This window comes from Bos taurus, chromosome 16, assembly GCF_002263795.3.
Source record: "Bos taurus isolate L1 Dominette 01449 registration number 42190680 breed Hereford chromosome 16, ARS-UCD2.0, whole genome shotgun sequence".
Taxonomy (NCBI): Eukaryota; Metazoa; Chordata; class Mammalia; order Artiodactyla; family Bovidae; genus Bos; species Bos taurus.
In genome coordinates this window covers 68573683-68597130 of record NC_037343.1, presented here as the reverse complement: position 1 = coordinate 68597130, position 23448 = coordinate 68573683, and the positions used below count along the sequence as shown (strand labels likewise).

At 39.5% G+C, this 23448-nt stretch overlaps 1 protein-coding gene across 1 annotated transcript in view; it reads left to right on the top strand.

Moving 5' to 3' along the window:
- Positions 1-1292: 1292 nt before the first annotated feature.
- Positions 1293-23448, top strand: part of KCNK2 (potassium two pore domain channel subfamily K member 2) — a 225171-nt gene continuing 203015 nt past the window's right edge. The window contains exon 1 of the mRNA XM_005217328.5: positions 1293-2424. Coding sequence (XP_005217385.1) covers positions 2391-2424 — 34 coding nt within the window. The 5' untranslated portion in view covers positions 1293-2390. The remainder of the gene's footprint in view (positions 2425-23448) is intronic.

Genomic DNA, 23448 nt, shown 5'->3' with positions numbered 1-23448 from the left:
TCCAATCCCTCTTTTTTTTTTTTTTTGGCAGAATTTAAAATTCCGTGCAAATGGCTCATGTCGCAAGACTTCTGCGTGGTGCTGGCCAGCACCAGGCAGAAGGGTGGCCCAGCAACGGAAAACCAAACCAGTGTGGCTGCGTGTTTTCACGCCTTTGAAAAGGTTTGGGTTTGGCTCAAACCAAGAAAGAGCATTTGAGGTTTTTATTTTGTGCCAATTCCTTCAAATACCATTCACCTGAATCACGGAACTTTGTGCATCAGGAGGAAACAAACCATCAACCATCATTAACCACTTACTTATCTCTCAATCCCACATTAACCAACCATTCGTCACTCCCAACACGACTTTCACCAGTAGCTTTCACCCTCTCCATCCTTGGGTCACTTCATCAGCCTGCTCATTTGCAAATATATAAGGTCAGCAAATGTTCATGACTTAGGACTTTTTCATCCACTGGTCTAATTCTAAGATGCTAATTTAAAAAAATCTTAACTTCTAGACTCTAAAACCATTTACAGCTCTGAATTATGTGACATCTAATAATACGGTAATATTTGGATTTGAAATGCAGAAATTCTTTCCCACAAAGTTAAAACAGGATAAGGATAATCTGATTAGTTTATTTTTCAAGTTGCCAGTGACTGGGTACTTCATCAGATTGTAGCATGAGATGGTACTAATGAAGCAAAGGTCAGGGGTCACGTCTCTGTCTGGTCCAGTTAGCATTATTATTTTTCATCTTCCCTTTCCATTCCCCTCTCTCTTGGCCAAGTCTCCTACCAGTTAGTGCAACTGTGCAAAGAGACATCCAGAAAAGAGAGCATGGAAAGGATTCAGTGGCAACTCACTCAGTTCTGAATGAAGTCAGGTTATGTGCTCTTGCCGCTTATGTGTACACGTAAGTTTGTGCCTGGCGAGGGTTGTTTTGGTATATGCAGGTATAAATGTGTGTCTGCCCAGTTTCTCTCACTCCCACATGATTTGAAAAGCGTGCATTGTTTTAGTCAGATGGAAAGATTAGGTTACCTGAATACTGGTATTTAATGTACATTATCACATTTATTATCATATCAAAACCAGATGTTTAAAATTTGGGCTAGAAATTCCATAACACGGGTTGTATTACCTCAGGGTCACCGTAGCGCCTTATGCTCACTGCTCAGCTGTATTTTGTTATGGCTCTAATACAGCAGTAATGTGTTTCCACAAGTCTTAGTCTGGTATTAGATGACATGCGGGCTAATGTTGGTGGGTTGAGCAGACTGGTAGGGGGTTATACAAACCAGAGCAATTTGCTTTCCCAACAATAAGAAAATATGTGAAGAATTATTGTTAATGGTCAAAGCCCCCCCGTCTCTCTCTCTCACTCTGGCTTTGGCTTGCTCTCTCTCCTCACCTCTCCTCTTCTCTCCTCTCTCTCACTCTGGCTTTCATTTTTTATCTTTGGTTTCTTTATTTAAAATTTGTTGTCATTTTTATTGTCTCCAAATGCCCCTCAAACTTACTCCAGAAACAGGAGCTGCCTCTAATTACTAACTGTCTTATCTCTGCAAAAGCTATTGGAAACCTTCCTCTTATTTGCCTGGCTTGCATTGCTTCTGTACTGATCACATTCAAACAAGCAAGCTCAGAAAAGTGATAGCATTCTTGATTTAAGAAATTATAATCAGCACAATTTAGATAAGGGTTTTTTTTTTTAAAAAAAAGGAAATAAAAGCCCATGTGGAACCAAGCCAACGATTCATCTGTTTGCATTAATAGGTTCCAGCTATGGTACTACAGGCACGGAAAGCCTGCTCGCCACTGCACTTAGCAAGCACATGAGCTTAAAAATAAACTTTGACAATGTAGATCTCTTTGTCCTTTCAGGAATGGAAAACATTATGTACTTCAAAGCATACTAAGCCTGATTTTAAAATATAGTTGGGATATTATTACTGTGGCAGTTGGGAGTGTCTTTAGGCTGCACACAGTACCCGATGCTTTGGGTGCAGTAGTACTTGAGCCACAGACAAATGCGAGTAAATGACTCTGGCAATTTGGATATGCTCATTCATAAGGAAGAAACTTCTGCCTTTTAAGTTCTCTGGGACAACTGTGATATAGTTCCTCCTTTCAATGAGGGAATTTCTTCCTGAACCAAACCGCAAAAACAGTGTTTGAGTAGCACACTTTCACTTGCATACAGCAGCGTTTGTTCACTTTTGAGTGTTTCTGGACAGGAAATCGATCTACAGGGTAACATTCACACACAAAAAGGAAACAGTATGGGACGATGTCTTGTTAGTACAAGTGACTCTGTTTGGGAAATTACGGACAAGAGACCCTGGAGGAAGAACGGCATTAAAGATCAAAAGCATCATGACTCCTGATGAAAACATCCCCAAATGATGAACCCACGAGCAAAAAGGAACTTCTGCTGTAAGTATTTTTGTGATCATCAAGTATCTAAATATTTTCAAAATTTCTAGAGTATGCGGAGTTAGATTTCCAAGCAAGTACTTGATGTAAGGAGTCTTCATTATAGTCAAGTCTATAATTAAACTCATTGGGTGATTCCAACAGAGGATTAGTTACTGGAATTTTTTCCATGACCTTGCAACTCAAATAAATTGCAAGTTGACATGGGCATGTTTTATACAATAGGCATGTAATATCAGGCTTTCAATGTGTGATGTATTACTCTGGCAATGTAAAACTGATCAATATTTGTATCTATAAATCCCCTGACATTTGGATTCCGGTTATTTAAATGATATTTACTTTGGTTTCATGTTATGTTTAATCCTGCAATTGTGTTTTTTCATAAATAGTTTGACACATTATTTGTAATTTGCTTAGAGAAAATATTAGTACTTTCCTTAGTGAATCTTATTTATATACAGCAGGGGGAAGAGGTGTGTCAGAATTTTGAAAATGGGGAAGAAGAGGTATGATAGTTTTAAACTTGAGAACTAAGGCATTTAAAAATATTTACATTTCCATAATATATTGGTAAGTAATTCTGAAAATCATTTAGATTTCTCTGTATAAGACTTCTAACTCCATATGAATATTGTTATGGTCTTGGAATCAAGACCATCAATAGCATAATTATTAAATAGAGTTAAGTCCATATTTAGTGCCTGGCACAGAGAACATACTTGCTAGTTGTTGCATGTTGAGTATAGGCTGATGTTGGGTAATAGAACAAGTATCCTGATTGTACAATAGTCATTTCATATCGAGATTTCACTTTATGAACTTACCCATGAATGTGTGATTAAATTGCATAACAAAGAACTGTAGAATAATGGTGTTACATTGTTTTGCTGTTTTCAAAAAGGAATTGCTTTAAAAATCAAATTTTGAATGGATTTCTCTTCCTGGTTGTTTGTGTAACATTGTTTATCTGAAGGGGTATCATAATGCTTCTGGAGCAATTCAGTATATAAAATATCAGTTTAGTTCCAATTAGTTTGTGATTTCCAGGAGCTAGTCTGTGGCATTGAGACTTGGAATTAGCAATTTTGGAGCCCCCTCTGCTGAGGATTAATGGGTAGGTCAGGACAATGGCCAAATCCTCAAATGGGGAGATGTGTAAGGGACATGAAAATAAACTGAGAGGTGAGTAGATGAAGAGATTCTTGGAGTCAAGCCAAGTGTTTCTGGAATGAAAGAAGAGAAGCAGAAAATATGGAGAAAGCCATAGAGTGGGAGAGAGCTGGAGAGGTAATGGAAACTCATTATAGATGCCATCTCTGTCTCATAAAATGCCAGATAACACTGTTCTAGGACCTCAATTTTTTCCTAGGTCACTTGCTATACTTATCAAACTAAACACATGTCCTTCTACTATCACAAGTAGGAAATAAGAATGCTATAGGCATGATTTTGTTATGTCTTATTAGAAGTGATGGGAATCTTTGAGTAGGAGATGATGGAAGCTGTAACTAAGCAACAACTGTCATCAAGGTAAAAGATTTTTGAATAATCATATATAACATTTTAGATAAGCTTATATTATCCCAATAACTGTTCGGTTTAGTCTCCTACTTTCTATGTATTTTATAAGTAATTTATCCAGGCATATCTATCAGAATGTAACTATAATTAGAACAAGATATTCTATAGGAATCATTTAGAAGTTCTTTTAAGAATTAAAAGGTTGGCTGATAGGCTGATATTGTCTGCATGAGCACTTTTTCACATTAAATTCATCCTGATTTATTAGGCAGGATTCTGAGACCTCAGTCAAGAAATGATACAACATTGGAGGAGTCTTAAGCCTTCATTTTTTAAGGAACAGAAAGGGATCTGATTCTAATCTGAAAGTCAGTGTATGGTAGACTGATTTTGAGGATTATCTTCAAAAGGAAAATGTAGGTTTAGTATGTGTCCTTCCCCCCGCCCCTGCCAGTACTGATCAGAATATAGTTATTGATAACAAATAATAATTTGAATTTTTATGGCATAGTATAATCTTTCCTAGTTAGTTGTTTGACACCAGAAATATCTATTGCCGAACAGTTTAAGATTTGGTGTATTAGGAGGAATAAACTCCTTGCCACTCCTACTGCTGGTAGATGAGGAGGTTTAACGTGGAGGGAAAAGAAAACATTTTGAATCAGACAAATGTGCACCGGAATTCCAAATTTCTCATTTATAAACTGTGTGACCTTGAGCAAATTACAGAAACTCTAAATGTCTGGTTTCCCATACAGAAAATGGGGTTAATAACTATTCCCTTTTAGATTTATTGTAAAGATTAAGTGAGATAATTTATGTCAACTGCTTGGCCTGGTAAGATGGTTAAACTACATGAGCTTTGGAAACCTTTCTAGTTTTCTCATTCTAGTAATTCTAGGCATTTGCCGGTGTGATGCAAAGTCGCTTCGGTCAAGTTCCGACTCTGTGCAATCCTATGACCTGCAGTCTTCCAGGTTCCTCTGGTCTGTAGGATTCTCCAGGCAAGAATACTGGAGTGGATTGCCATGTGCTCCTCCAGGGGATCTTCCCCATCCAGGGATGGAACCAGTCTCTCTTACATCTGCATTGGCAGGCAGGATCTTTACCACTAGCACTACCTGGGACGCCTTCTGCTCTGCTAAGTCACTTCAGTCGTGTTCAATTCTGTGCGACCTCATAGACAGCAGCCCACCAGGCTCCCCCGTCCCTGGGATTCTCCAGGCAAGAACGCTGGAGTGGGTTGCCATTTCCTTCTCCAATGCATGAAAGTGAAAAGTGAAAATGAAGTCGCTCAGTCGTGTCCAACTCTTAGTGACCGCATGGACCGCAGCCTACTGGGCTCCTCCATCCATAGGACACCTTAGATTTTTAAAATAACCTAAATTCCTTGCTTGCGTTAAAATGCTATTTGAAGATGCAACTCAGTAGAAATATCTATTCTCCACCTAGTGGGCTCCTCATAAAAAAAAATTGTAAAGCAAATCTATTACAAGTGTAGTAAGAGAATAAGGCAATCGGAATGTATGATTTGAAAGTAAAAAAGGGTTTTTGTGATTTTTTTGATGTGTTCAGTTCAGTTCAGTCGCGCAGTTGTGTCTGACTCTTTGCAACCCCATGAACTGCAGCACGCCAGACTTTCCTGTCCATCACCAACTCCCAGAGTTTACTCAGAATTATGTCCATCGAACTGGTAATGCCATCCAACCATCTCATGCTCCTGTCATCCCCTTCTCATCCCGGCTTCAATCTTTCCCAGCATCAGGGTCTTTTCAAATGAGTCAGTTCTTTGCATCAGGTGGCCAAAGTATTAGAGTTTCTGCTTCAGCATCAGTCCTTCCAATGAATATTCAGGACTGATTTTGAGGTGTTAGGTGGTCTAAATTAATTTGAAAGACTGTTCTACAGTCTTCAATGACTAAGATACTGTAAACACCAGGTTGGCCTTGGCTAATGAATTTCCTCTTTCCTGTTTTTAACCACTTTAGGAAACCCACCATAGCCAACAAGGTCATTCTCAGGAGAAACGGTTTTGGAGAGTTTAAGGACATAAAATGTTCATCTTCAAAACTTTTCCTATGACATCTTCCTATGGTGTCTACAAAAGTCCAGGTTTTAAGGGGATGGTATATTTTGATGATATAATTTGTGTCCATTTGTTACTGGCATAAGTGCAAAGCACTTGGCAGAACCATCATTCTTATACTACTGCTTAAACTAGCTTAAGCAATGTTTACACAGATATGAAGTAACAATCTAGCTGATAGATTTATTATCTGGAAAGTTGCGAGTGTGTGTGGACATGTTCCGTTGTGTCTGACTGCAACGCCATGGACTGTAGCCCCCCATGCTCCTCTGTCCATGGGATTCTTCGGGCAAGATTACTGGGGTGGGTTGTCACTACCTACTTCTGAGGATCTTCCTGGCCCAGGGATCGAACCCGTGTCTCTTGAGTCTCCTGCATTGGCAGGTGGATTCTTAACCAGCTGTACCACCTGAGAAGCCCATATAGAGAGTTGCTATGTATTAAGGAGAGTGCCATTAGTAGCTATTAAAAAAAATATTATCTTGCATCTGTCTAGTGCCATTTTCTTTTAAAAATGTTTCTACACATATAATTTCATTATTTTCTCATCTTTGAAGCAGAGAGGGTGCTATTTACATTATTTACTGCATAATATGAATAATAGGGCAGAGATTAGGCAGAATTCTCCAAGTTCAGTTCAGTTCAGTTCAGTCACTCAGTCACGTCCATCTCTTTGCGACCCCATGAATTGCAGCACGCCAGGCCTCCCTGTCCATCACCAACTCCTGGAGTTGACTTAGACTCACATCCATCGAGTCAGTGATGCCATCCAGCCATCTCATCCTCTGTCATCCCCTTCTCCTCCTGCCCCCAAATCCCTCCCAGCATCAGAGTCTTTTCCAATGAGTCAACTCTTTGCATGAGGTGGCCAAAGTACTGGAGTTTCAGCTTTAGCATCAGTCCTTCCAAAGAAATCCCAGGGCTGATCTCCTTTAGAATGGACTGGTTGGATCTTCTTGCAGTCCAAGGGACTCTCAAGAGTCTTCTCCAACACCACAGTTCAAAAGCATCAATTCTTTGGTGCTCAGCTTTCTTCACAGTCCAATCTCACATCTGTACATGACCACTGGAAAAACCATAGCCTTGAGTAGATGGACCTTTGTGGGCAAAGTAATGTCTCTGCTTTTGAATATGCTATCTAGGTTGGTCATAACTTTCCTTCCAAGGAGTAAGCATCTTTTAATTTCATGGCTGCAATCACCATCTGCAGTGATTTTGGAGCCCCCAAAAATAAAGTCTGACACTGTTTCCACTGTTTCCCCATCTATTTCCCATGAAGTGATGGGACCAGATGCCATGATCTTTGTTTTCTGAATGTTGAGCTTTAAGCCAACTTTTTCACTCTCCTCTTTCACTTTCATCAAGAGGCTTTTTAGTTTCTCTTCACTTTCTGCTATAAGGGTGGTGTCATCTGCATATCTGAGGTTACTGATATTTCTCCTGGCAATCTTGATTCCAGCTTGTGCTTCTTCCAGCCCAGCGTTTCTCATGATGTACTCTGCATAGAAGTTAAATAAGCAGGGTGACAATATACAGCCTTGACGTACTCCTTTTCCTATTTGGAACCAGTCTGTTGTTCCATGTCCAGTTCTAACTGTTGCTTCCTGACCTGCATATATGTTTCTCAAGAGGCAGGTCAGGTGGTCTGGTATTCCCATCTCTTTCAGAATGTTCCCCAGTTTATTGTGATCCACACGGTCAAAGGCTTTGGCATAGTCAATAAAGCAGAAATAGATGTTTTTCTGGAACTCTCTTGCTTTTTTGATGATCCAGCGGATGTTGGCAATTTGATCTCTGGTTCCTCTGCCTTTTCTAAAACCAACTTGAACATCTGGAAGTTCATGGTTCACGTACTGCTGAACCCTGGCTTGGAGAATTTTGAGCATTACTTTACTAGCGTTTGAGATGAGTGCAGTTGTGCAGTAGTTTGAGCATTCTTTGGCATTGCCTTTCTTTGAGACTGGAATGGAAACTGACCTTTTCCAGTCCTGTGGCCACTGCTGAGTTTTCCAAATTTGCTGGAATATTGAGTGCAGCACTTTCACAGCATCATCTTTCAGGATTTGAAATAGCTCAACTGGAATTCCATCACCTCCACTAGCTTTGTTCGTAGTGATGCTTTCTAAGGCCCGCTTGACTTCACATTCCAGGATGTCTGGCTCTAGATCACACCATCGTGATTATCTGGATCATGAAGATCTTTTTTGTGCAGTTCTTTTGTGTATTCTTGCCACCTCTTCTTAATATCTTCTGCTTCTGCTAGGTCCATACCATTTCTGTCCTTTATCGAGCTCATCTTTGCATGAAATGTCCCTTTGATATCTCTAATTTTCTTGAAGAGATCTCTAGTCTTTCCCATTCTGTTGTTTTCCTCTATTTCTTTGCATTGATCGCTGAGGAAGGCTTTCTTATCTCTTCTTGCTATTCTTTGGAACTCTGCCTTCAGATGCTTATATCTTTCCTTTTCTCCTTTGCTTTTCTCTTCTCTTCTTTTCGCAGCTATTTGTAAGGCCTCCCCAGACAGCCATTTTGTTTTTTTTCATTTCTTTTCCATGGGGATGGTCTTGATCCCTGTCTCCTGTACAATGTCATGAACTTCCAATCCATAGTTTATCAGGCACTCTATCTATCAGACCTAGTCCCTTAAATCTATTTCTCACTTCCACTGTATAATCATAAGGGATTTGAATTAGGTCGTACCTGAATAGTCTAGTGGTTTTCCACACTTTTTTCAATTTAAGTCTGAATTTGGCAATAAGGAGTTCATGAATTGTCTAAGGAGGAGATTAAATATGAAATAAGATTTTTCACCTAGTATAATTTATCTAATGGTTTTATGACTATCTCTGATTTTTATCTAGAAGTATATTTGATGGTTTTATGACTATCTCTGATTTTTATCTAGAAGTATGAGACTCATTTGCTTATCTCATACCTTAAAAGGACCCTTAAACTTGAGCAGTAATTAAAATTTACCTTGTTTTGTGCCTTCTATGAAGACCCAACCAATCAGGCCCACAAAAAGAGATCCTACAACTAGGTTCAACCCTAGTTAGGCATGCAGAAAACCTGTGTTGATGGAATTCTCTGTATCCTCTACTATCAGTATATCCTAGACACTTCTAGAGAGTAAAGTGGCTGAGACATGCTCTTTGTTTTACAAAGGAGTCAAGGCCACAGTCGACACTCTTGGCCATCTTCCTTATCTAAAATGACATGGATCTGGACAATTTATATATCTTATAGTTTTCCATTTATATGCTATATAAACAAAAAAGCATATATACAAAGGTTCAAAGGTTGATAAACTACATCCTATAGGCATAGATACAGAGATTCAGGGTATGGTTATATCTGTTGATTTGTGTCTAATAACCAGAAGTCTTTCTTGGTGTGACTGAAGATTTTAGCCAGCAAGAACCACAATTTACAGATGCATGAGAAAACCAGAAAACTATAGAGCAGCAAGGTCCATATATCTTACACAAGTTATCCACTAGGTGATTTTGAAATGAAATGCATTGATTTTTTTCTTAGCAGCAACCCTTTTTGTACAATATTGTGTTAGCTCAGTTCTTAATTTTCTTTTCATTTAAAAGCTTATTGCCACATGTTCTGTATAATACTTCTGGTTGATGACATTTTATGAAAAATGTTGCCTTGAAGAGGAAACTTTGGAACTGAGGGCTTAGGCACATTTTGAATTGAATAGATTAAAACTTCGAGAAAACCTTGATCTGCAAGAAAATGGCTCAGAGAGCAGTATCCTTCTTACTCCTTTCTCCTGTGAGGAAAACGGCCTCTGAGATTAAACTCAGTGCAGCAGGGTAATGGAGGTGCAATTACAGGTCGTTAAATAGCATGATGCCAGAGTGTTCTGTTTCCATTATACTGTTTTTGTTCTTTTGAAACCCAAGGTGACAGGTCAAGCTGAATTGAACAGTCATGTATAAAAGCAGACAGTAAACTTTTCACACTTTTAAGAGTTCTGAGTAGTGCAATCCTGGGAAAGTTCTTGCTTCTCTTTCTTTATGCTTTGAAGTTTTGTTTTGTTTTGTTTTTGAGAATGGTACAAGATTCTTTAGGTCTTCCCTGGTAGCTCAGATGGTAAAGAATCTGCTTGCAATTCAAGAGATCCAGATTCAATCCCTGGGTCAGGAAAATCCCCTGGAGAAGGGAATGGCTACTCACTCCGGTATTCTTGCCTAGAGAATCCCATGGACAGAGGAGCCTGGTTGGCTACAGTTCATGGGGTCGCAGAGTGAGACATGATTGAGCAACTTACATTTCACGTCACAGGATTCTCACCTGTACATTGAAGATAGTCTGCTCACAAAAAAAAACAGATTTTTATGTTGTTTATATGTCTTAGACTACTAAACAATGTATGTAATAGAAAGTTAATATTTCTGTGCATATATCTGTGAGTTTTAACAAATGTGTTGAGTCTTGTAACCATTACCACAATCAAGATAAAGAATAGTTCCTTCATCGCCAAAATATTCCCTCATGCTGCCAGTTTGCAGTAAAAACCTCCCCATCCCCAACTCCTGGGAACGCTTATCTGTTTTAGTCTCTATAGTTTTGCCTTTTCCAGAAAGTCGTACAAGTGAAATAATACAGTTTGCAACCTTTTGAGTCTGGTGTCTTTCACTTAGCAGAATGCAATCGTGATTCATCTGTGTCTCTCAATGGTTGTTTCTTCTTACTGCCTAGCAGTATTTTATTGTACCAGAGTTTGTTGGTTTATTCACCAGTGTAGAACACTCAGACTATTTCTAGGTTTTAGGGATTATAAACAATGCTGCTGTAAACATGATGCGCTGTCAACGCAGGGCTTTGTGTGAATGTGTTTTAGTTTTTCCAGGATAAATGAATTCCTAGGAATGAGGTTGCAGCTAATATGGTCAATGTGCATTTAAGTTTATAAGAAACTGCCAAATTGTTTTCCAAACCGACTTTACCAATTTGCATTCCCACCAAGATGTAAGAGTTCTGGTTTCTCTGCCTCCTTGTCAGCACTTGGCATCATTGGTCAGTTTTATTGTCTGTTTCGTTCTTTTTACTTCTTATCCTTTCTAAGAAGTGCATAATGGCATCTCATTATGGCTTTAAGATGGTGAGCATTTTTTCATGTGCTGATTTGTGGTCTGAATATCTTTTTTGGTGAAATGTCTGTTCAAAACTCTTGTCCATTTTTTTATTAGATATTTGTTCTCTGGTGATGAAAGTAAAATCCAATGATGCAAAGAACAGTATAGTATAGGAACCTGGAATGCAGGGCCATGAATCAAAGAAAATTGGATGTGGTAAAGCAGAAAATGGTAAGAATAAACATCAACATCCTAGGAATCAGTGAACTAAAATAGATGGGAATGGGTGAACTGAATTCAGATGACCATTATATCTACTACGGTGGACAAGAATCACACAGGAGAAATGGAGTAGCCCTCATAATCAACAAAAGAGTCCAAAATACAGTACTTGGGTGCAACCTCAAAAATGACACAATGATCTCGGTTCATTTCCAAGGCAAGCCATTCAACATCACAGTATGCTGAATCCAAGTCTATGCCTTTACCACCCATGCCGAAGAAGCTGAAATTGATCAGTTCTATGAAGATCTAGAAGACTTCCTAGAACTAACACCTAAAAAAAGATTTTCTATTCATCGTCAGGGACTGGAATGCAAAAGTAGGAAGTCCTGATATACCTGGAGTAACAGGCAAGTTTGACCTTGGAGAACAAAATGAAGCAGGGCGAAGGTTAACTGAATTCTGCCAAGAGAATGCACTAGTCATAGCAAATACCATTTCTCAACAACACAAGAGACAACTTTACATATGGACATCACCAAGTGGTCAATACCGAAATCGAACTGATTACATTCTTTGTAGCCAAAGATGGAGAGGCTGTATGCAGTCAGCAAAAACAAGACCTGGAGATGACTGTGACTCAGATCATCAGCTTTTCATAGCAAAATTCAGGCTTAAACTAAAGAAAATCAGGAAAAACAATATGCCAGCCAGGTATGATTTAAATCAAATCCCGTATGAATTCACAGTAGAGATAACAAACAGATTCAAGGGACGAGATCTAGTTAACAGTGTGCCTGAAGAACTGTAGACAGAGGTCCATAACATTGTACAGGAGGTGGAAAAAAAAGAAAAATAAAAGCAAGAAAGCAAAGTGGTTATCTGAGGAGGCTTTACAAATAGCAGACTAAAGAAGAGAAGCAAAAAGCAAAAGAGAGAAGAAAGGTACATCCGATTAAATTCAGAGTTCCAAAAAATAGCTAGAAAAGACAAGAAGGTCTTCTTCAATGAACAATGTTTAATAATAGAAGGAAACAACAAAAGGGGAACGACTAGAGATCTCATCAGGAAAATTGGAAACATCAAGGGAGCATTCCACCCAAAGATGGGCACAATAAGGGATAAAAATGGTAGAGACCTAGTAGACACTGCAGAGATCAAGAAGAGATGGTAAGAATACATGGAAGAACTGTATTAAAAAGATCTTAGTGAACTGGATTACTACGATGGTGTGGTTAGTTACCCAGATCCAGACATTCTGGAGTGCGAAGTCAAGTTGGACTTAAGAAGCACTGCTGTTAATAAAGCTAGTGGATGCAATGAAATTCCAGCAGAACTTTTCACATCTCTAGCGGATGATGCCATCAAGGTTTTGCATTCATTATGTCAGCAAATCTGGAAGACACAGCAGTGGCCACAGGTCTGGAAAAGGTCAATCCTCATGCCAATTCCCAAGAAGGGTAGTATCAAAGAATGTGCTAACCATTGGACAGTTGTACTCATCTCCTGTGCTAGTAAGGTCATGCTTAAAATCTTGTGTGCTAGGCTTCAGCATTATGTGAACCAAGAACTTCCACTTGTCCAAACTGGGTTTAGAAAAGGAAGAGGAACTAGAGATCAAATTGCCAACATTCGTTGGATTATAGAGAAAGCAAAGGAATTTCAGAAAAACGTCTCTCAGTTTCATCGACTACATCTAACCCTAAATATTCACTGGAAGGACTGATGCTGAACCTGAAGCTCCAGTATTTTGGTCATCAAATATGAACAGATGACTCACTGGAAAAGTCCCTGATGCTGGGAAAGATTGAGGGCAGAAAGAGAAGAGGGCATCAGAGGATGAGAAGGTTGGATGGCATCACTGATGCAATGAATATGAATTTGGGCAAACTCTGGGAGGTGGTGAGGGATAGGGAGGACTGAAGTGCTGCAGTTCATAGGGTCACAGAGTCAGACACGACTGGGTGACTGAACAACAACATTTGTTTTCTTACTGTTACTTTGAGAGTTCTTTAAACTATGGGTATAAATCCTTTGCTGGATTCATGATTTGAAGATATTTTCTGTAGTTTATTTTTCACTTTCTTAACCATCTTTTATAGAGAAGATGATTTTAGTTTTGATGCAATATAATCAATCTATTATTTTCTTATGGATCAAGCTGCTGGTGTTATTCATAAGAATTCTTCACAACCCAAACTCATGAACATTCTCTCCTGCATTTTATCAGAAGATTTATAATTTTATGAATTATAAATTATAGGTCCATGATCCATATATAAACTAATTATTTAAATAGAATATGAAGTGTGGGTTGAGGCATATAATTTTGCATATGAATTTCCAATTGTTTCGGGCTTCCCAGCTAGCACTAGTGGTAAAGAACCTGCCTGCCAATGCAGGAAATATAAAAGACATGAGCTTGATCCCTGGGTGGGAAAGATCCCCTGGAGGAGGGCATGGCAACCCATTCCACTATTCTTGCCTGAAGAATCCCATGGACAGAAAAGCCTGGTGGGTTATAGTCCATAAAATCACAAAGAGTCTGATACAACTGAAGTGACTCAGCACACACACATCCAACTGTTTCAGCACCATTTGTGGAAAGGACTTATCTTTTATCCACAGAATTGCTTTTGCACTTGTATTAAAATTCAATTGACTATATTTTTGTAGGTCTATTTCTGGGCTCTCCATTTTGCCCCGTTGATTTATGTGTGTAAACTTGCACTAAAGCCATACTGTCTTAAGTAGATTCTTTACTGTCTGAACCACCAGAGAACCCCTAAGTATCTGATATTATAAAATGAGCTCTTTTATCCTTATTCCACCATTATCAATAACTGATTATAGTATGCTGCTGCTCCTGCTAAGTTGCTTCAGTCATGTCCGACTCTGTGTGACCCCATAGACGGCAGCCCACCAGGCTCCCCGGTCCCTGGGATTCTCCAGGCAAGAACCCTGGAGTGGGTTGCCATTTCCTTCTCCAATGCATGAAAGTGAAAAGTGAAAGGGAAGTCGCTCAGTCGTGTCCGACCCTCAGCGACCCCATGGACTGCAGCCCACCAGGCTCCTCCGTCCATGGGATTTTCCAGGCAAGAGTACTGGAGTGGGGTGCCATTGCCTTCTCCCGATTATAGTATAGTTTTCTCCAATAAAACCTAGACTCCAAGCAATTTTGATAATAAAAAAGAAGCAAACACAAATATAGAGAATAAAGAAGAAACGAACACAGTGGGAAGAGAGAAACGGGGAGGAGCAATACAGGGGCAGGAGAGTAAGAGGTACCAACTGTTGGGTATAAAATAAACTACAAGGATATCCTGTACAGCACAGGAAGTGGCAAATATCTTATAGTAACTCTAAATGGAGTATAACTTTAAAAAATTCCTAATCACTATATTATATACCTATAACATATAATATAGCACATCAACTGTACTTTAATTTCAAGAAAAAGGAAAAAAATTAGGAGGCCCTTTTCTGTTTGATAGAGTAATATCATTTTACTTTTAAAATCTTTTGAACAGATAAAACTACCTACTGTACGATGTGTTTTTTACCTTTTCTGAAGCAAAAAACAGACTTGAAAAGATAGGTTGCAATTAGAGGTGTTGTGTTTCGTATTACGTTCACACAAAGGAAAAACACCTACCTCTATGTGAAAAGGGTGTATTTCTCCCATTAAGAAACAGCATGAGCTGTGCTCAAATATGTCCAGTACAATAGCGTCTGGCTTCCCTGGTGGCTCAGTGGTAAAAAATCTGCCTGAAATGCAGGAGACACAAGTTTGATCCCTGGGTTGAAAAGATAAACCCAGGAAATGGCAACCCACTGCAGTACTCTTGCCTGGCAAATCCCATAGACAGAGGAGTCTGGCAGGTTACGGTCTATGGGGTCACAAGAGCTGGACAAGACACAGTGACCAAACAGCAACAGTGATAACGTCTGTTGTAAGCGGCTCATGTTGTTAGTTGCCGTATCTGTTCTCATTGGGCAGTGCTGATGCAATCATTTTTTTTTATTTGGCTGCACATCTTGGCAAGTTGGATCTTAGTTCCCTGATCAGGTATCACACCCGCTCCCCCTGAACTGGAATCATGGAGACTCAGTTACTGGACTGCCAGGGAAGTCCCCTGATGCATTAATGTTTGTTAAATATTAAAAACTCACTCCATTCATGAATATTAACATAATATTTAAAAATTTCCTTTGGAACATAGTTCATTTAATCATCTTCTATATGGTTGGAATTAGAGATTGAGGATAGGCAACATTCAGACACACCACCTACAATCCTTTTAGGGGGCAAGGAAGGAAGACTGTGAGAGAGACTTATTTTTTTATCTTTATTTTATTTTATTTTAATTACTTTACAATATTGTAGTGGTTTTGGCCATACATTGATAGGAATCAGCCAGGGGTGTACACGTGTCCCCCATCCTGGACCCCTCTCCCACCTCTCTCCCCACCCCATCCCTCAGGGTCATCCCAGTGCACCAGCCCTGAGCACCCTGTCTCATGCATCGAACCTGGACCGGCGATCCATTTCACATATGATAATATACATGTTTCAATGCTTTTCAGAGAGACTTATTTTAAAGATGTTTAAGGTCATCTCTTTTTGCATTGTCAGTTTTTCAGAACCCTTGGGTATGTTCCTTGGAGAATACTCCAGCTGGTCTGCCTCTGCTATGCTTTTCTCCCTTTCTTTGATTTGATATTATTGTTTTGCTTTTTAAAAAGAAAAAAAAAATGTTAAGAGGATTTAGTTCGGGATTCATCACAGATCACTTGGTCAAAGTTCGTAGTATTAACTGTCTTTCCTCCCTTATTGAATGAGTGTGCATCCTTCATCGTTTGTGGCAATCCTTTGGTATCTCATTAGCTGTCCTTCAGCAGTGTGATGCTTTGGGTATTTTCAGTGGGGCATTCTTTGAGGATAGTTTTGTGCTGTGAACCCCATTAATACTGTTTGGGACCAATTTACTGGATAAGTGTATCAAGCTTGGAAATATTATTAATAGTCAAAGATAAAGTCTGATTATAAAGACTTTTAGACTACCTTTCTTGAATGTCTACCTTTCTTGAGTGACAGCAACTATTTTCTTGTGGGGCTTGTATACCATCTCAGAAGCCAACTTCAAAAGAGGGATTCCAAGAATATTTTCAGCATCAATACTTTAGATGTCAATGGTTTTCCAGTGTGATTGTTTCAAGATGCTAATCATTTGAATGTGGGAATTCTAGAAAGTTTCCTTTATACTTTATTCTTTGTTCCCATCATATGGGTGCATGAGTGCTAATTCACTTCAGTCGTGTCAGACTCTTTGTGACGCTATGGACTGTAGCCTGCCAGGCTCCTCTGCCCATAGGAGTTCTCCAGGCATGAATCCTGGAGTGGGTTGCCATGTCCTTCTCCAGGGGATCTTCCCAAACCAGGGATCAAGCTCCTGTCTCTTATGTCTCCTGGATTAGCAGTGGGGTTCTTTACCACTAGTGCTGTCTGCGAAGCCCTCCGATCACATACACTCAGACAAATAATTAGGATTTAAAAACCTTTAACTAAAATGTCATACATAGGTTATCACCTCTTAATTTCATTTATAAGACTCCTGGTCTGCCTAACTCTAATAATCAAATCCATTTAGATAGTGAAGAGAAGATTTAATCATTTCAACAGCTTCAAATGATCCAATTTTTAAAAAATCACAGAATGTATGTTTTCATTAATAGATGATAGCTGGATATTGGATATTAAGAACATTTTTTAAACTTTATGGTAATTGTCATCTATGTTTGGACAGTGAGAAAATTATGCTTGAGGTAGTCATGTGAAGCGCTAATGATTTTCAACCTATAAATTTGAATGTTTAAGAAATACGATTTGATTTTCCTTTAAAGAGAACTTAACTTTTAGTTTACATTCCCTGTTTTACTTGAGAGAAATTTAATCTTGGGTTAATTTGGAGTTTCTCCCATTGTTTCAGGGTCTTTTCAGTCAATTCAGGATCTTCTCAAATCCTGGATTTGGCCGATTTCAGCGGTCTAAGTCCTTGGCATGGGTATTTTGTCATCTGTCTTGGTAGCACTGGCAAGATTGTGCCATATCTGGTTATTGAGTCCTCAAAAGTTGTATCTTCCTTGTCCTAAACATCAGCATTCATCAAGTCTGTTTTGGCAATTTCTCAGCCCCTCTCAGGAGACACGGGAAATGTGTGGCCGTTCCCTTGTGCCACTCTGGGTCCACAGGGGCTCTCTGATGCCATGCCCATCCTTTTTTGGCTGGAAACCTTAATACCAGCCTTGGCTACTCAAATGCTACCCTGCCAAGCATGGCATAATGTATTTTAAGGAAATGTGCTGCTTACTGATATCTGCGAGGTGAGTTTCAGGTCACAGGCTCCTGTGGGATTCCCCAAACCCATCTAAGGAGTTGTATTCTCCCCGTGGCTGACTTGGTCTGGTGTCGGGGGAGGGTACAGGGCCCCTTCCCAAGGATTCAAGAGCATCTAATCTCACTTCCTCTCTCTGCTATTTGTCTCCTCTTCCCAGCCCAGATTATCTTCACATTTTCTGAAATAGAAAAAAATAAATAAATAAATAAACCTTGAATTTCATACATCATGATTTTCCCACCTTTAATGTTTTTTTTTTTTAACATTTTATTTTGTGTTGGAGTATAGTCAATTAACAAGCAAAGTTGTGATAGTTTCAGGTCCATCTACCTTTAATGTTTATATAAAGACTTTGGTTTCTGAAATGCAGAAGTAGTGCTTTACTTTGTTCTTTCCTTCCTAGAGGCTGTAAATCTAGAATTGATTTAATCAATGGGAGTAAAATCACATGAGTAAAAAGAAATGACTAGGAATGAAGAGAGACCATCCAGTTATATAATATCCTAGGAAGAGTATGGTTGTGTATGCATGGCGTTCCTCAGCTTACAGAGTTTTAAACTGAAGGAAGTGACCCTAAAATGCAAGGCTTCCACTTTAATGGAGCTATTGCTACTGTGAAAGAGCTGTGGAAATCCCTTTCAACTGACCGATGTTAGCTTTTAGAAACTTTCTCTGAGGCTTCGTTTGCTTTTTGTAGTTGCATTTCTTCCTCCCCTCCCCCAACCCCCGGTACAGTTAAATTAGGAAAGAAATCTCTTCTTGGAAATACACAGGCCCTTTGGGCTCTAGCCAACTCTATTACAAAGACATCTTTCTGTGTACCTCTATTTAACAAAGAGAATTCCTGCTGTATTATCCAGCTGTGCATAACTGAACATGTCAGTTCAGTGACTCTCTAATGAATTCCTTTTAGTGTCTGCCCTCTGGCCGTAAGTATGTCACTTCGGTGTTATTTTATGGTTTGAATTGGTTACATGGAAGCATTTTGAGAATGGAAAGACATGACAGTATTTTACTTTAAATAACTCCACAACAATCATAGTCAATAGTTGAGTGCCCTGGTTAGTGAACCTGGGCGTGTTGCAAGCAGAGTTAGCATCTAAGGACATGTATCACAGCTAAAGTCCACCCATCAGCAGGTGCCTTTTAGTGAGCACCAAATTCCTAAATTGGTTTTGACCCTGGTGTTGACTAATGATGGGAGGGATGCAAAACAATTATACATCTATAGCATATAATTTTTAGTTTACAAGACACTCTTTCCCAGGTGAGAAAATTTGGATGAGAGACGCTCAAAGCTTGGTTAACCTATTGTAGCGACTATGCTTGACTCCAGATGCTGCTGCTGCTGCTGCTAAGTCGCTTCAGTCATGTCCGACTCTGTGCGACCCCAGGTAGCTGACCCTAAATTTTACATTATGTGCTGTTTTGTTTTGTCTCCCACCTCTACACCCTGCTGCTTTTGATGTCTTGTCATTAGGACACAGAAGAGAAGGGCCAAATCTGCATACCTAGCGCTGGGGATCCCCGCCCGCCTCCCACCAGCGCAAGTATACCAACCATGGGCAGCAGCTGCTGCCAAGAAGCAGGCAGGCATGTGCCCCCACTTTGAGGATGGGGACATTTCTTTTGCTTCTGACAAAGTAGGGGTGGCATGAAGTTCCTGAGGCAGGTGTAGGGACCTGATGGGGTGAATGCTTCTGCCAAGCACAGCCTGCCCTGACACTCTATGGACTCATAAGCCACATGGACTAAGACAATCTCTGGATGGGGCCTGTATTTATTGAGGACTTCCAGGCCGGGGCCATGTCAGGTGCCCACACAGCATCTGTGTCATCTTCTCATGGTGTTTGGTTCACGGTGTTAAGAGGCTCAGTGTTGCAGGTCCACCTGCCCAGAGAATGTCCTGGCATTTGGCACTGTATAGACCTATGCACTCCTCTAGGTTTATCAACACTGCGTGCATGTGTGCTAAGTCGCTTCAGTCATGTCTAACTCTTTGCCACCCAATGGACTATAGCCCGCCAGGCTCCTCTGTCCATGGGATTCTCCAGGCAAGAATACTGGAGTGGGTTACCATGCCCTCCTCCAGGGGAATCTTCCCCACACAGGGATCAAACCTGTGTCTCCTGCACCTCCTGCACTGCAGGTGGATTCTTTACCTCTGAGCCACCAGGGAAGCCCCTTATCAACCCTGCTTTCATGAAAAAACGCTTTTGCTGGCCCGGGTTCCTGCAGCAATGTAGGTTTTGAAGATGGTTTGCAGTTTTTTGCTGAATTTTTTCTCACACTATTCTATGATTTCTCAAAATCTTACCTATACACTAAATATCACCTCCTTCATAAAGCTTTTCATGTCTGAAATTCCCACTGAACAAATGTTACTTAAATGTTAAAGAGCTCTAAATGAGAAAGAAAAAAAAAAACCCTCAGTGATTCATGAATTGTTTTTGCTGTGTAGGAGACTATCTGACTGCTTATTAGACATGTATTAGTGATACAAAAGTCTTTATCATCATCCCCACCTACAAGAGCTAATAAATTAATAGCCCACAACCTAGCAGACTTCTGCGACTTTTTTTCTTGCTCAGACAAGCATACATATCTTTTGGAGTTTATCTTTTCACTGAAATAAAATTATATTATACACATGACATTGCAATTGTGTATTTAGCTTAACAATAAGCCCTGGACATAAACTGGTTACAAAGCAATGTCTAGTGGCCAAGGATTCGAGGTCACACTGCCTGAGTTCAAATACAAGCCCAGGAGCTAAATATTGTGTAACGTTGGGAAAGTTATTTGACCTGTTAGTTTTCTCATTTGTTAAATGAGCAGTAATAAGTCATTTGAACCTCCTGGGGTTGTTGTGATGGTTAAGTAAGTTAGTACATATAGAGTGCTTACAAGAGCACACTCAATGACTGTAGCTGTTATACATTGCCTGTGTGGGTCAGAAAATATGTATATACACACACAGATATAATTTTATGTAAATGAGATTATCAAAATGCTTTCATTTCAGTATAATATTTCCTTTTTGTTTCTCCTTTTAGTCTATTTCTTTTTCTTCCCATATTTGCCTGTTTTGCTCCTACCACTTGAAGTAATATCAACATTAGCAAGTATGCTGCTGCTGCTAAGTTGCTTCAGTCATGTCCGACTCTGTGTCCGACCCCATAGACGGCAGCCCACCAGGCTTCCCCGTCCCTGGGATTCTCCAGGCAAGAACACTGGAGTGGGTTGCCATTTCCTTCTCCAATGCATGCAAGTGAAAAGTGAAAGTGAAGTCGCTCAGTCGTGTCCGACTCTAGCGACCCCTTGGACTGCAGCCTACCAGGCTCCTCCATCCATGGGATTTTCTAGGCAAGAGTACTGGAGTGGGGTGCCATTGCCTTCTCCGTTAGCAAGTATAAACCCTCTTAACAGGACTTCCCTGTGGTCCAGTGGCTGAGAATCTGTCTTGCAATGCAAGGAAAATTGGCTCAGTCCCTGGTCAGGGAAGGAAGATCCTACATGGCACAGAGCCACTAAGCCTTCTAGCTGCAGCTACTGAGCCTGTGCACCACAAGAGAGTCTGCGCCTCAAAACAGAAGATCCCGCGTGATGCAGTGAAGATCCTGCATGCTGCAACTAAGAGCCAGCCAAATAAATAAAATTTAAAAAACCCTTAAGTACGGTCATCGTACATGAATTGTCTGTGAAGTCCCTGATGACTGTTGAACCAGATCTCACATGTATACTTATAATATACATATGTGCCCACAGATGCTCATGTGTGTACGTTTGTGTCATTGTTTGCTCTGCAAAAGTGAAACCATATTATATACACTTTTTTGGCATCTTACTTTTCTCATGCACTAACTGCTGTTGGGAACCCCTCAAGGTTAGCGTGAAAGTGAAGGTGCTCAGTCGTGTCCGACTCTTTGCTATCCCATGGACTGTAGCCTACCAGGCTCTTCCTTCCATGGAATTTTCCAGGCAAGAGTACTGGAGTGGGTTGCCATTTCCTTCTCCAGGGGATCTTCCCCACCCAGGGATCGAACCCGGGTCTCCTGCATTCCAGGCAAGCACTTTATGTCGAAAGGTTTGTGTTTTTAAGTTTAATAAATGCTGCCATACTGCTTTCTAAGGAAGCTGTGCCCATTTGCACTTCCACTAGCAGTGTAGAAAAGACTCATTTCCACATATCCCATGCACAATGTCACCATTATTTAAAATTTTTGCCAGTCTGCTAGGCATAAAGTAATAGTTTATTGTTAACTCTGTTTCAATTTCCCTATTAGTGAATTTCAAAATATGTTTATATGTATTTATTGGCCATTTGGATTTGCTCATCTATGAATTGCCTATTTATATCTGTTGCTCATTTTCCTCTTAGGCTGTTGCCTGTTTCTTTTCAATTTTTAAAGCTCCCTTTATATAATTATAGCTTTTAAACCCTATCTGTCATCTACATCGCAAACATGTTTTCTAAGTCTGTTATTTGTTTACTGTTTTTATTGTCTTCTGCCATACCACAGTTCTTTGTTAACTTTTATGTTTTCCCTAGAAGTCCTGATAACATATTTAAATAATATTTAACACTTTTAAATAATCTACCTTTTTAATATATGACATGAACTAGGATTGTTACTTTAATGTTTTCAGTATGGATACCCAGTTTGGGGAGACCCTTTGTTAAATACAGATTTTTTTCCTCTTGATTCTCTCTTCTACTTTCTCTTGGTTTGTTTTATCATTGTCATTCTAATTCTCAGGAAGTATACTAAGCTGAGTTATTTTAGTTCTTCTTTAATAGCAGAGATATTTAAGCTATGCATTTTCCTTTGGTTAAAATTTTCACTCTTATAGGTTTTTGCATTTTTCAAAATTGTGGTTTATTATATTTGGTAAAGTGCAGAGATTGTAAGTGTACAGTTCTCAGAGTTTTGATAAATGCATTCAGCATGTGACTATTAAGATGTTCAGTCGGCTTCTGGACAGGACGGTTTTGAACTGTGCAGGCCCACTTACACACATTTTCCGTAAGTATACAGCAAGCCCTCCATGTCTGTGCTTGTGGAATCCAGGGATACAGAGAGCTGAGTATGTTACTTGAGCATCTGTGGATTTTGTATGGTTTTAGAGTATTTCCATTAACCTAGAAAGCTCACTCGTGTCCTTGTCTGGTAAATTCCTTACAACACCTAGGCAACCAGTGCTCTGATTTCTGTCACTATAGACTAATCTTCCTGTGGTGGGACTTCATATAAACTGAATAATTTAATGATTCTTTTAAAATTCTGATTTATTCCATTTAGAATAATATTTCAAATTCATTCATATTTTTACATATACCATTATTCAATACTTTTCATTGCTTAGTAGCAATTAATATGTGGATAGAGCAGAATCTGTTTATACTCTCCACTGCTGATAGATATTTGTGTTGTTTCCATCTACCTTACTAGTGAGAATAAAGCTGCTATGAATATCGTATATTTCTTTTTCTGGTCTGTTTAACTATTTCTCTTGATTAAATACTAATGAACTTTGTAAGTAACTTCCTGTTTCTGAAGGGGTTTTTATCATTTTACATCATCACCAGAGTGTGTAAAAGTTCTGGTTGTTTCACATGCTTGCAATATTTTCTGCTGTCAGTTTCTGTAATTCAAGTCTTTCTAGTATTTGTGAAATGATATCTCAGTGTGGTTTTAAT